The sequence below is a fragment of the Geotrypetes seraphini genome, chromosome 2, assembly GCF_902459505.1.
Source record: "Geotrypetes seraphini chromosome 2, aGeoSer1.1, whole genome shotgun sequence".
Classification (NCBI taxonomy): domain Eukaryota; kingdom Metazoa; phylum Chordata; class Amphibia; order Gymnophiona; family Dermophiidae; genus Geotrypetes; species Geotrypetes seraphini.
The window spans coordinates 125,592,299-125,606,231 of record NC_047085.1 but is presented as its reverse complement, the minus strand read 5'-3'; the positions used below and the strand labels follow the sequence as shown (position 1 = coordinate 125,606,231).

The window sequence follows — 13,933 nt, the reverse complement described above, 5'->3', positions numbered from 1 at the left end:
CTTCTGTGTCCAAAAACGCATTCCCTCCCCCACCTCAGCATCTCTTTCCCTCCCTTCCTCTCTCCCAAGTTCATGCCTTCTGTGTCCAAAAACCCATTCCCTCCCCCACCTCAGCATCTCTTTCCCTCCCTTCCTCTCTCCCAAGTTCATGCCTTGTGTCCAAAACGCACTCCCTCCCCCCTTTTGTGTTCCGTGTTTGCCTCCCAGCCCATCTTTGCAACTTTCTCAGCAAAACGAAGCTCAAGCCGCGAGGCTTGTCTTCTGCTTCTTGCCTGCCCTGCCGCGCACAAATAGCCGAACGGAAGTATTCTCCGACGTCAGCGCTGACGTCGGAGGGCAGGCTTTGCTTAAGCCCTCCCTCCGACGTCAGCGCTGACATCGGGGAACGCTTGCGATCGGCTATATGTTAGCTGCAGGGCAGGCAGGAACAGAAGACGAGCCTCGCGGCTGGAGATGTATTGAACTCCGCGGGTCCCCCGTCCAGCTCTCTCCTGTCCACGTGGGGCGGACCGTCCCTCTCCCTAGACTGGTGGTACTGCCCTGATGGCGGCCCTGACCGTACGGCACACCAGGCAACATCTCGCGGCACACTAGTGTGCCGCGGAACAGCGGTTGAAAAACACTGCTCTAGATAATCCAATACCAGTTTCCTAGCTGTACCCTGCAGTGGAAAAGACAGAGTCTACTATATAGTATAATCCACAGTTCAGGTCCAGAACTGCTGAATACCAGGACAAGTTCAATAAGCATGGCTAACGTGTTCTCCATTTGTCCACATTTAATACATAAAGTTATGAATACCCCCACTACAGTACAGTTGCTTTTGTGTTAGATAAGCATGAAGCAATATCCTGTAATAACATTCTCTCAGCCAAGCACTTTGCACCAATAGGGGTATACCCTTAATGTTAATGTCCACGTCCCAAGTCCTCAAATTAAGTAGTAGATAGTTACCCCATCTCCTGCAGTAATCAGTAATTCTGTTTTACAACATGATTTGAAGTGGTGTGTGTAAGTCTATTTTGGTATCCATTTGTTTGCTTATTCATTTATCTTTAGAAAAACAACTCTCTCCCTCCTCTTAACAAAAAAGAGGCTTGCAAATGTTTAATACTTATATCCTTGTTTTTAGGTGACAAACCTGGTGTGTTAAAACTGAAGATTGTTAAGCTACATGAAGAATGCTCGATGCAAGTAGCTTTTTGCCAGCAACTGGAAAGCCTTTCCATAGATGTCTCTTCTAGAGATACTGCATCTAGTGCTGAAACTAAATTCATGGTCTTGTTCACCAAAGAAACAGCATCACGCCTCAGAGGGGCTCCTCAGGATATCATTTATATCCATCCTCCATGGTGAGTACCAGGAGAAGACTTGCACCATCAAATGTTTTAGAAGTATATGATTGAAATCTACAAACTCATGAGTAGAGTAGAATGGGTACAAGTGGATCGATTTTTCACTTCGTCAAAAATTACAGAGACTAGGGGGCACTCGATGAAGATACAGGGAAATACTTTTAAAACCAATAGGAGGAAATTTTTTTTCACTCAGAGAATAGTTAAGCCCTGTAACGTGTTGCCAGAGGATGTGGTAAGAGTAGATAGTGTAGCTGGTTTTAAGAAAGGTTTGGACAAGTTCTTGGAGGAAAAGTCCATAGTCTGTTATTGAGAAAGACACGGGGGAAGCCACTGCTTGCTTTATTGCTACTCCTTGGTTTTTGGCCAGGTACTAGTGACCTAGATTGGCCACTGTGAGAACGGGCTATTGGGCTTGATGGACAATTGGTCTGACCCAGTAAGGCTATTCTTATATTCCTATATGTATCATAATCCAAGAAAAGGGACCAAGTTTTAGAAATTGAGTTACTCAACTGGCTAAGTAATCTAGAACAGTGTTCTTCAACCATTTTACACTCGTGGACCGGCAGAAATAAAATAATTATTTTGTGGACCGGCAAACTACTAAGACTGAAATTTAAAAAAAAACATTTCCGCCCCATCTCCACGAGCTCAGTTCCCGCAAACCATCTGATCCCATCCGCACAAGCCTCAGTTATGATTTTATTTTGAACGTATTTTATTAAAGTATAAAAAGAAACAATATTCTGTACAATTGTCATTTTATAAATACAAATATAGAGTAAGGACCAACAAAACCCCTGTCTCCCCTCTCCTTCACATATATCCCCTCTACTATCAAGAAAACCGAACAAGCCAAGTTATTACAGAACTAGTCTTATAGCCCGTTACATTAACGGGTGCTAGAATATATGTGTGTGTGTCTGTCTTTATTTCTTTCTCTCTCTCTCTCTCCTTCTGTATTTCTGTCTTTCTTTCTGTCTTTTCTTTTTCCTCGGCTGTCCACCCATTCTCCCTTCCTTTTACTTTCCCTGTGTCCACCACCACCCCTTCACTGCTCCCCTTATCCATCAGCAGCCCTTCTCCCTTTTTTTAATCTCTCCCCTGTCCAGCAGCACCTCTTTCCTGTCCCCCTGTCCAGCAGTAGGCCTCCTTTCTTTTTTCTCCCCCCCCGTCTCTTCCCCTGTCCATCAGCACCTCTTTCCTGCTCCCCCGTCCAGCAGTAGGCCTCCCTTCCTTTTTCTTCCCCCCTAGCACCTCTTCCCTGCTTCCCCGTCCAGCAGTAGGCCTCCCTTCCTTTTTCTCCCCCCGTCTCTTCCCCTGTCCATCAGCACCTCTTTCCTGTCCCCCTGTCCAGCAGTAGGCCTCCCTTCTTTTTTCTCCCCCCGTCTCTTCCCCTGTCCATCAGCACCTCTTTCCTGCTCCCCCATCCAGCAGTAGGCCTCCCTTCCTTTTTCTTCCCCCCTAGCACCTCTTTCCTGCTCCCCCGTCCAGCAGTAGGCCTCCCTTCCTTTTTCTTCCCCCCCGTCTTCCCCTGTCCATCAGCACCTCTTTCCTGCTCCCCCGTCCAGCATTAGGCCTCCCTTCCTTTTTCTTCCCCCAGCACCTCTTTCCTGCTCCCCCGTCCAGCAGTAGGCCTCCCTTCCTTTTTCTACCCCCATCTCTTCCCCTGTTCAGCAGCACCCCTTACCTCGCGTCTGCCCTCCGCCGACAGCCGCCTCAAGCCGCTGCGGCCTGCAGGCGCCGACAACCGCTGCGGCAGACAGCCTCCGTGCTGACATCCGCCTTGGGAGAGAGAGATGCATGGAAGCGCGCATGCGCACTCATACCTGCAGGGACCTACAGCACACGGAAAATGGGAGCACGCAGGTAAGAGTGCGCATGCGTGGCTTAGGCTTTTATTATATTAGATGCAGTCCCCAGTTATGTCTCTAGCAGGATATATATTTCAAATCTGATATATTCTAATGACAAAATAGAAATAAAATTATTTTTTTTCTACCTTTTGTTGTCTCTGGTTTCTGCTTTCATATTCTTTTCACTCCAGCATCTGCCCTGTCTCTTCAATCCAGCATCTGCCCGTTCCATCCACTGTCTGCCCTCTCCCCCTTCCATATGTATCTGACTTCTTTCTATGCCCCTCTCCCCTTTTTACATCATTCATTCCAGCTTCACTGCTTTCTTCATTTTTATCTCTCCTACACCAGATCTAGCATCTTTATCCCTCTCTCATTTCTCTGCGACCCCCTTTCCAGCATCAATCTCTCTCTACTTTCTCATTCCTCTGTCTCTCCCCTTTCCCTCATCTGATCTCTCCATTCCACCCTGATCCCCCTTCCCCTCCTGTAATCTCCCTGCCAGCTGTTTCCTTCCTTTTTTCCTTCTCCCTTCCCTCCTCCCCCCTATCCAACATTAACTCTCTTCCAACTACTTTCCCTCCTCCCCTCCCAGTAGCATCTCTCCTTTTACCTCCCTCCAGGTCCAGTAGCAGCTCTCCCTTTATCCAGAAGCTTCCCAGCCTCCAACAGTGGCTTCCTCTCCTTCCAGCTGCTCTCAGTACTTGCCTGCAGCAGTGATTTCCTTAAGCAGCCTTGGGTCCGTTGCTGCCTCTGAGGAAAGGGGAAGTTGTTGAAGTGAATCACTGCCCTGGCAAGTACGAGAGCTGCTGGGAGGGGAGACAGCTACTGTCGAAGGCTCCCCGTGATCTTGCTCCTGCGCACCCTACACATTCGCGCCCCCCCCCCTAAGCCAGCACAAACAGCGTTGCACCGCAGGCCCCGCTGCCCAAGACGAGCCCGAGGCCCCTACGCACCGTCCTGCCCTCGAGTCTCCAAGTGTGAGCGGTCCGCATACAGGAAATCTCAGGACCAGCGCCGCACCACTCGCTCACCCATGGACGCTGTCAACAACCCGGTGGCAGCTAGCGAACACGGCATGACCCCGCAGCCGCATGGGCTCAACCCGCTGCATTCTCAGCCCAGAAGCTTCCGATGGCCCCAATCCACACGCTGGCCCTGCGTACGCTGACCATCTCCCTTGTAGCTGCAGCTCTCTCCCTTCTACCTGCACCTTTCCCGGGGCCCTCTTAAGCGACTCGGCAGGGGCAGCGATCAATACAGGCTGCCGACGTCGGGACCTTCCCTCTCTGAGTCCCGCCTATTTTGTTTCAGCTTCCTGTTTCCGCATAGGCAAGACTCACAGAGGGAATGCCCCGACGTCGGCAGCCTGTCTTGATCGCCCTAGGCTGGGTGGAACAGCAGATTTCCGCCAACACCACCAGGCAGGAAATTTAACCAGGTCAATATTGCCGGCTCTGTGCGGACCGGCAGAAATTTTCTGCGGACCAGCACCAGTCCGCGGACTGGCAGTTGAAGAACAGTGATCTAGAAGATGCTGATTCAAATGCAACAAACCACATCTTTCTATCATTTAATTTGACAGAGATATACCATTTCAATTAACTAAAAAGTTTTAGTTATAAATAGAACCCACCTGACATTGTTGCCTTGTGTCTCAAGTAAACGTGCACCAAGACTTGGTACCTTTTCTAGATTGTGACATATATTTTAACACCTTAGTCATGTAGTCCAACCCATAGGTGCTACGGTTATGAGTGAAGAAAGGTAAAGTTGTTTGCCATAAAAAAGAGGACCATACTTTCTTTTGATGTAACCTTTATTTTAGTATCCCCTCCTGAACTACTGTATATACTTGAATACAAGGAGTGTGTGGCGCAGTGGTTGAAGTTACAGCCTCAGCACCCTGGGGTTGTGGGTTCACACCTCGCGCTGCTCCTTGTGACCCTGGGCAAGTCACTTAATCCTCCATAGCCCCAGGTACGTTAGATAGATTGTGAGCCCGCCGGGACAGATAGGGAAATGCTTGAGTACCTGATTGTAAAACCGCTTAGATAACCTTGATAGGCGGTATATAAAATCTTAATAAACTTGAAAAACTTGATGTAACCTTTATTTTAGTATCCCCTCCTGAACTACTGTATATACTTGAATACAAGTCAATCCGAGTATAAGACGAGGCACCCTTCCCTCCTCCCCCCCAAAAAAGGAGGAAAAAAGGTTGACTTGAATATAAGATGGGGGGTTTAATATTCATGTTCTCTAACAGGTTCTGTGCCCTGCCCCCCTCACTCCCTGCCAGGCTCTCCACCCAGGCCCCCTCCCTTCCTGTCCTGCTAGGCTCTCCACCCTGCCTCCCCTCCCTGCCACGCTCTCCACCCTGTCCCTCCTCCCTCCATGCCAGGCTCTGTATCCTGCCTACTTCCCTGCCCTGGCCCCTCTCTCTTCCGATGACATGCAGGCCTCCACCAGACCTGCCGTATGACCTGGTGGGCCGGAGCAAGAGAGACCCCTCATTTCCTGTCCCGGCTGACTCTGTCAATTTTTTTAACCTCCATCCTGCCTTCCCCCCCCCCACCCCGCGTACGTTTTTGAATCCCTGGTGATCCAGTGGTATACCAGGCAGGAGTAAGCTTTCCGCATTCCTGCCTCACACTGAGCTCCTCCCTGAATGGCTGCCTCAAGTTCTCATGTCCCAGAGGTATACCAGACATGAGCGAGCTATCCTTACTCCTGCCTGGTGCTGAGTCACTCGCTGAATGGCTGCCGTGAGTTCTCACAAGTCCTGCGAGAATTCGGGGCAGCCATTCAGCGAGTTGGTACAACTGGTGCCTTACAAGATGGTCAGCAAGATTACCACATACCAGTGCAGTATAAATCTCACTATGCGGGTTTCACTGCAGAGGGAGACAACACACAGATGTTCATTGGGATGTCAGTGTCCAGTACTGCAGGAAGCCTGGTATCAGCCATGACAGTATTGTCCTAAAAAGATGGTTCCTGGCTTAGTCAGAGTTTGGTTCATAAGCCTTAGGTAATGCAGGCCTTATACATAGAAACAGGTATGACAGTATATCCTACTACAGAGCAGTGTTGGCATCATATCTGTGTTGTCTGAACATTCTAATTTAATTTAATGCAGAGTTTATATACCGCTAAATCATCACACCGGCTTTGAAGTGGTTTCCAAGAAAACAAATAAAAACTAGATTTATACAATAGGCCAAAATCTAATCAGGTTCTAATGTGTGCCTTATTAAATGCTTCATTTGTATTTTGGTGACATCATGGGTGTCTATCTGTTATATGAATGTTTTTCCATGCTGCCCTTTATACTATAATAATAATAATAACTTTATTTTTCTATACTGCCACAATCTTGCGACTTCTAGGCGGTTTACAACCAAGATAGCTGGACATTCAGCGGAATACAATAAGCAGATATTCAGAGGAAATACAATACAATAATCATGAGAGCTGGACATTCAATGAAATACAGTACGCAGATATTCAGAGGAGATACAGTGAGCAGAGATTTTAAGAAAGCAAGAAAATAGAAATACAAATTGCTGAGCAAGCGTTAATCTAAGGCCTGTTTGGCCAATCAGACCTTAGACTTAGTGGGGATGGGCGGACCCGCTATGCCTAAGGCCTGATTGGTCCAGGCTTCTAGAGCCTGGGCCAATCAGGCCTTAGGCTTCGGCAGGATGGGCCGGGAAGGGGTGGGCCCGCCTCATTTCGATGAGGCGGGCCTACCAGCTGGACGGGCAAGAACCGTCTGGCCTGAAGAACAGGTTACTTTGGAGGTTTGGGGGTTGTTAGCGCCGGGGGGGGGGTGCGTCTTCGGGCAGGAGGGATTGGGCACCCTCCTGCCTGCAATCCATATTGTCGGGGGGGACATCTTCTGGCAGGAGGGTTGGGGCATCTTCTGGCAGGAGGGTTTGGGCACCCTCCTGCCAGCGATCGGTAGTGTCGGGGTGGGAGGGAGATCGGTAATGTCGGGGGGGGGCGGTTGGTAGTGTCGGAGGGGGGGGCATCCGATCGGACAGGCCGCGGCCCGCTATACTTATAGCGGCAGAGAGATCCCTTGCCGCAATAAGTGTAGCGGGCCGTGTCTAATCTAACTCGATTCTCTAACCAGCGTCTGTAACATGGACCCGGTTACAGAATCGGGGTTTTGGTGTAGGCCGATTCTGAATAGGACGCCTCTCCCGGGCGTCCTATACAGAATCAGGGCCCCAGGCAGGCCTTCAATATAGGCGGCCTGCCTGGGGAGCATTTTTTTTTTTAAACGTGCATCCCGATTGGCTGATTAGATAGCTGTAGGACGCCTACAGCTGCCTAAAATCGGGACGCACTTTTGGAGAATCAGGGCCTAAGTGTCCGGTGGTCGTGTCCGCAACCGCCTTCAGCTCTCACCTCCTCCAGCACCGGACACACGCACAAGCTGCACTGCCTCCAGTGCTTACCTTGCGTTCTGGAACGTTGCCCATCTCGCTGCTGTAACCTCACTCAAGCGCTTTCCTGCGTCTGTACACGATTGTGAGGTGGAGTGGAGAGGACAATCACGTACAGATGCAGGAAAGCGCTTGCGTGAGGTTACAGCAGTGAGGCGGGCAATGTTCCAGAACGCGACCACTGGACACTTAAGGCACAAGTTTTCCATAAAGAATCAAGCTTTATAATACCGAGAGCCTCAAAATAGTACCTGGCAGGCTCTGAGTTTGAGACCACTTCTCTATACCCATCTCTCCTTTAACTCCATTTTTGGTGGATAAAACTGTCATTCTCCTTATCTTTTCAGCTTGTAACTTGGGAGGGAGGGGGGACTCTAATTTCTCTCTCTCTCTCTCTCTCCATATTAGCAAGAGTCTGTTAAAACCTGTTCTTTCTGTAATTATTCATATAATATCACCAAAGTTTTGTATCTCTCGGAATGTACTGCCAAAATTCTTATCAATGCCCTCATCGCCTCCTGCTTTGGCTACTATAACCTGATTGTTACACGTCTCCCAATGAACCATCTCTTTCCCCTTCAATCTAGTCAAACATTTTCTGCATGACTTTATCACCTGCCAGTGGCACTACTTTCACATAGCCCCTCTTCTCAAGTCAGTTTATTGGCTCCTTATCTATTTCCACATACAGTTCAAAGTTCTCTTACTAACTTACTGAGGAGCTATAGTATGAATTCTCTTGTATCTCCTTTCATATCTTTCCCTACACCCCTCCCTGTAAACTTTGTTAATCAGCTATTTACTCTTATCTGTACTCCTCTCTGCCTATGCTAACTCCAGACTCCTTTCTTTCCATCTTGCTATACTGTATGCTTAGAGTAAACTGAAAACTTCCTGAGTCATTCCATCATGTTCTGTCTCTAGCTTTGTTCAAATGCAGATTTAAAGCCTACCTTTTAATTCTGCTTTTACATTTTTAATCTCATATTTGCTGCTTTAATACCAATATTCCTGTAATAAATGAAATCTCTATGTTTGTTTTATCCTGATTGTTGTGAGTAGATTGTAAGCTCTTTCAAGCAAGGATACTCTCTTATGGGTTTTGTGTACACTACCTTGTTTTAAAGCAGACTGAAAACCGACCTTTTTGTTATAACCTTTAATCCATAACCATACTTCCCAGTCCCCACTGTTTACCATCTTAGCCAGCAGATTAACTATTTACCTTAATTATATCCATGAGATCCTGTTTGTCTTGTCTGTTTAGATTGTAAGCTCTTTTGAGCAGGGACAGTGTTCTTTCTGACTCTGTACAGCGCTGCGTATTAGAGAATGACATGGGGACAAATTTTTCCCCGTCCCCGCGGGAACTCATTTTCCTGTCCCGGCGAGTTCTTTTCCTGTCCCCGCCCCATTCCTGCAAGCTCTGTCCTCAACTGCACAAGCCTCAAACACTTTAAAATTATAAGTGTTTGAGGACTGTGCGGTTAAGGCAGAGCTGGCAGGAACAGGGACAGCGACAAAACTCTTGGGGACAGGACAAGGAAATTGAGTTCCTATGGGGACGGGGGAAAATTTGTCCCCATGTCATTCTCTACTGTGTATGTCTAGTAGCATTATAGAAATAATTAATAGTAGTAGTAGTACCGTGTATATCTAGTAGCACTATAGCAAAGATTAAATAATAGTTGGTGTTTGGCTGCCATAAAATAAAAGGAAGTTTAGTAACAGTAAACAGTGGCAGGTAGTCCAGGAGTGAGAGAGAGACTTTCTGCCATGGTTGGACATCAGGGGAGGAGAACAACTTGAAGGTATGCAATCTATAGTGCAGGCACACTTTGTCATGAATGCACCAGGGGGCTCTGTGGCTGCCAAATAGTTTCCTATGATAGTTTACTGCTTTGGAGAGATGAGACTAATTGGAAAGGCTGCCCCTGTTATCTCTGGCCTTGGAGGAGGGGGCTGCACCGGCCTGGGGGAGGGAATAATCTGAGCTTGGATTCAATCAGAGCACCTAACACTTTAATGGATTTACTGAATGATATAGTTATGGCATGAGGGGAGAGAGGCTGCAAATTAAGCCGTTGCTGTTTTTTTTATGAAAAAAGTCCTGATCTTTTTCTTTTGCATATTACATTGCATTTTATTAGTCTGGAGCCAGTCTGCAATTTTGGCAAGCTTAGATTATAACAGAGAAAAGACTGATGGTCATATGTACGAGTATCGAGAGTGACAAAAGTTTGGATGTCATCTGCATAAATAAAATGGTGTCTAATCTATAAAATGTACCAAGAGGCCTAGTATTATACGTTGAAAGGAAGATGAAAAAAAGGTGCCATTTACCAAAAATCAAACTGAGAAGCAGAGCAGCAAGCAACATTTTGTAATAATTTATTTAATTATTTAAAAAATTTCTATTCTGCCTATCAACTTAGGTGGATTACAAATGAACATTTGTAATGGTGTGTACTCGGATTTCACAGCGAATGCAAGAGTTTGTATTGGTATGCAGCTATTTCATTGTGAACCGAAGTAAATGATTTTTAAAATCAATTAGCAAATACGACTGTTATCCCAGGACAAGCAGGCAGCATATTCTCAACATATGGGTGACATCATCCACGGAGCCCCAATGCGGACAGCTTCACAAGCAGACTTGCTTGAAGAACTTTTAGAAAGTTTGCGACTGCCGCATTGCGCATGTGCGAGTGCCTTCCTGCCCAAGGAAGTACGTGCGTCTCCTCAGCATCTCCTCAGTTCTAAGTTTTCCGTGGAGCCCAGAAGCACTCATTTCAAGGCTTTGCGCAAGAGTTAGTTCTAAACTCGTGCCTTCTCTCACTGTGGCTCCTGTATTTTCTTACTGGGTTGCTGTGTTATTTGCACGTTTGATTTAAAAAAAAAAAAGTTTTGTTTGTTTTTTTTGATCATATTATGGCAGGGCCTACTCTGCGGCCTCAGCCTGAGAAGTGTAGCCGATATCAAAGTGTGATCTCCATCACTGACCCACACAAGTGGTGTGTACAGTGTTTAGGACCTGATCATCGTCCGGAGTCGTGCACCCGCTGTGCTACACTTCAAAATCAAGCCCTTAAATGTCGTCAAGTTCAGATTGAAAAAATATTTGGGGGAATGGATCAGCCTTTACCTAAGGCCTTGACCCTGATTCCAACCCCGACTTAGACCTCGACTCCAGCAAAGTCTTTAACGGGGCCAAAACTTTCAACCTCGACCTCGCTCCAACCTTCCTCGATGGGGAAGTCTTCGTCTTCAGGAAAATCAGCTAAATCGTCTCCTGAGGCGCTGTTATCCTCAGTATCTCCATCAGGTAAGATAGCTAAGCCAACACCTCTGGACATGCCACCATTAGAACTGGTAGGTCCAAGGCTATCCAGGAAACGTTTCTCAAAATCAAGGCAACATTCTTCCTTGAGGTAGTCTTCCTCAGAGTCCATAGCCACACCAATTGTATCAAATCCAGTGGTCTCAGTGCCGGTTTTGCAAAATATGTTGGAAACTATTCTGCATTAGGAGTTTGGAAACATGCTTGCCAAATTGACTCCTGTTTTGACCCTGTTTCCTGCAGTCCAGCCTGAGCACTCAGCAGTATTACAAAGAGTCGTCCTTGAGAGTGCCTTAAGTTCAACCTAGCCACTCTATTCAAGGAGTCGAGTCCTTGAGAGTGCGTCGAGATCAATTGACACACTCTATGCAAGGAGTTGTCCTTCCGAGTGCCTCGAAATACCTCTATATAAGTTGCTGAGTCCTTATTAGTGTCTCAACATCGATCTCCAACTTCCAGTCCTACCTCTCAACATAAGGCATTGCCTTCTTCGAGGCACAGGGCAAGGACACTTTCGACATTCCTCTTCGAGGATGGATTCCTTTCGATCACGGGACCGTGATTTGAAGCATAGCTCTTCACCACATTTGTCGAGGCATTCATCAAGGCCCAGGTCCTGGTCTTGAGACAGGCCTTGTTTATCAAAGCATCGAGACTCTTCGAGACCACCATCTCCTTTGTCGAGGAGATCTGTTGTGGAGCCTCACCATTCTCGTCGGTCGAGTTCTTCTCCTGCAAGGTTTTCTTACAGAAGTGGGCATTCATCTGCATCTTTGCCTATGGATTCTGATCTCAGGTATCAATACTCCAGAGAGGCTTCACCTTTGTTCTCTGCTGTGAAAGGTACCTGGAGGGATTCTCATTTACCTTCTCATCAACGAGGTCATACCTCTTCAGATTCGGGGTCCTTAATCAAATTTCTATCCCAAATGAGTAAAGATCTTAACATTACTTTGGCATCTGACTCAAAATACTCTTAAGGAGTATTTGGAAGAACTGGATATGTCTCATCCTCCAAGGGAGCCTCTCAAATTACCCATGAATGTCATTCTTTCTCAAACCTTCAAAAGAAATCTTGATACACCATATTCCATTCCTGCTGTGCCAGAAAAGTTGGAATCTCAATATAGGATGGTGCCTTGTAAAGGATTTGAGAAGTCTCAACTCTCACATCAATCTCTTCTCGTTGAATCCTCTTTGAAAAGATTTAATCCTGCAAAAATTTATTCCACAGTCCCTCCTGGTCGAGAGGGAAGAACTATGGACAAGTTTGGCCATGGTTGTATCAAAATTTGATGATGACAAACCGCATTTTGAATTATAACTTTGTCTTTACTTCTTATCTGAAGCATTTGGTCAATGCCATGCCTAATTTTTACAAGCATCTCCCTCAACATCGACTTCCAGAGTTTCAGCACACGCATCACACTGGCCCAACTTCGCATGCATATGGTTCAAGCTGCATATGATGCATTTGAAATGTCCACTAGAGTCACTGCGTTCTTGGTGGCGATGCACCATCTTGCCTGGCTCCGTACCGTGGACATGGATCTGAATCTAGAACATTGACTGGCCAACATTCCATGCCATGGCAATGAGTTGTTCGATGATTCTATTGAGGCAGCTACAAAATGCTTATCTGAGCATGAGAAGTCGTTTGCCTCCATAGTCAAACCAAAGCCAAAGCCTTCCACTGCTAAGGGTTATAGGCCTACTCCATCTTACCAGAGGCATTATCCTCAAAAGTCAGCACCTTATTCAAGGCCGCCTCCTAAGAAACAGCAGCAGCGGAAGCAAAAACCTCAGACTCCTGCTGCACCCAAGGCCTCTCAGTCTTTTTGACCATCTAATACAGAGCATAACCTCAATCATTCTGCCTCTGTCCTCTCCTCTCCCCATTGGTGGTCATCTCTATCATTTTTACCAACGATGGGAGCTCATTACTTCCGACCTCTTGGTCCTCATAATTATCAGGGAGAGTTACTCTCTTCACTTCATTCAGGTTCCAGCATGACCTTCCCCCAAGAGAGTATCCTTCCAATCTGTCCCAGACCACCCTTCTTCAGGAAGCTCAAGCTCTGCTTCATCTCCATACCATCAAGAAATTTCCTCTGGAACAGCAGAGCACAGGGTTTTACTCCCGTTACTTCCTTGTCCCAAAGAAGACGGGAGATCTGTGACCTATCCTGGACCTCAGAGCTCTCAACAAATTTCTTGTCAGAGAAAAATTTCGGATACTGTCTCTAGCATCCTTGAATCCCCTTCTAGATCACAACGATTGGTAATGCTCTCTGGATTTCAAAGAAGCTTACACTCACATTCTCATTCACCCAGCCTCTCGCAAGTTTCTCAGATTTCAGGTGGGAAATCATCATTTTCAATACAGAGTGCTACCCTTCGTCCTGGCATCATCTCTCAGAGTTTTCACCAAGTGCCTAGTGGTAGTAGCAGCAGCTATGCGCAGCCATGGTCTTCAGGTTTTTCCATACCTGGCTGACTGGCTCATCAAAGATTCATCTCAGGAGGGTTATTGTAGCGATCTGACAGACTATTTGATTCCTCCAAAGTTTAGGGTTCAAAGTCAACTTTCCAAAATCTCAACTATAGCCGTCTCAGAATCTACAATTCATCGGAGCTGTACTGGATACTGTGCAATTCAGAGCATTCCTTCCTCAATAACGTTAGGATGTTGAGAATATCTGCCTGCTATCCCTGGATAACACCTGTTATGGTAAGTAACTGCTTTTTTGAACACTTTTGTGATCTATTTGGTTGAGATAGGGAGGACAATAATTGCTGTTTTATAAACAATTATATTTTTACTTTAATTGTTACAATATGAATCAAGTTTTAAAATGTCTTTAAATATTTTGTATAAAAAAATCAGGCTTAAATATAACATCATGAATAGTGATTATAACT

The 13,933-nt window shown here is 46.4% G+C and overlaps 1 protein-coding gene across 5 annotated transcripts in view; it reads left to right on the top strand.

Annotated features, from left to right (window-relative positions):
• The window catches only part of SPIDR (scaffold protein involved in DNA repair), a 536,511-nt gene that overhangs the window by 232,666 nt on the left and 289,912 nt on the right, over positions 1 to 13,933 (top strand). For all 5 annotated transcript variants that reach the window (XM_033933718.1, XM_033933714.1, XM_033933716.1 and 2 more), the window contains one exon: positions 1,133 to 1,352. In XM_033933718.1, coding sequence (XP_033789609.1) covers positions 1,133 to 1,352 — 220 coding nt within the window. The remainder of the gene's footprint in view (positions 1 to 1,132; positions 1,353 to 13,933) is intronic.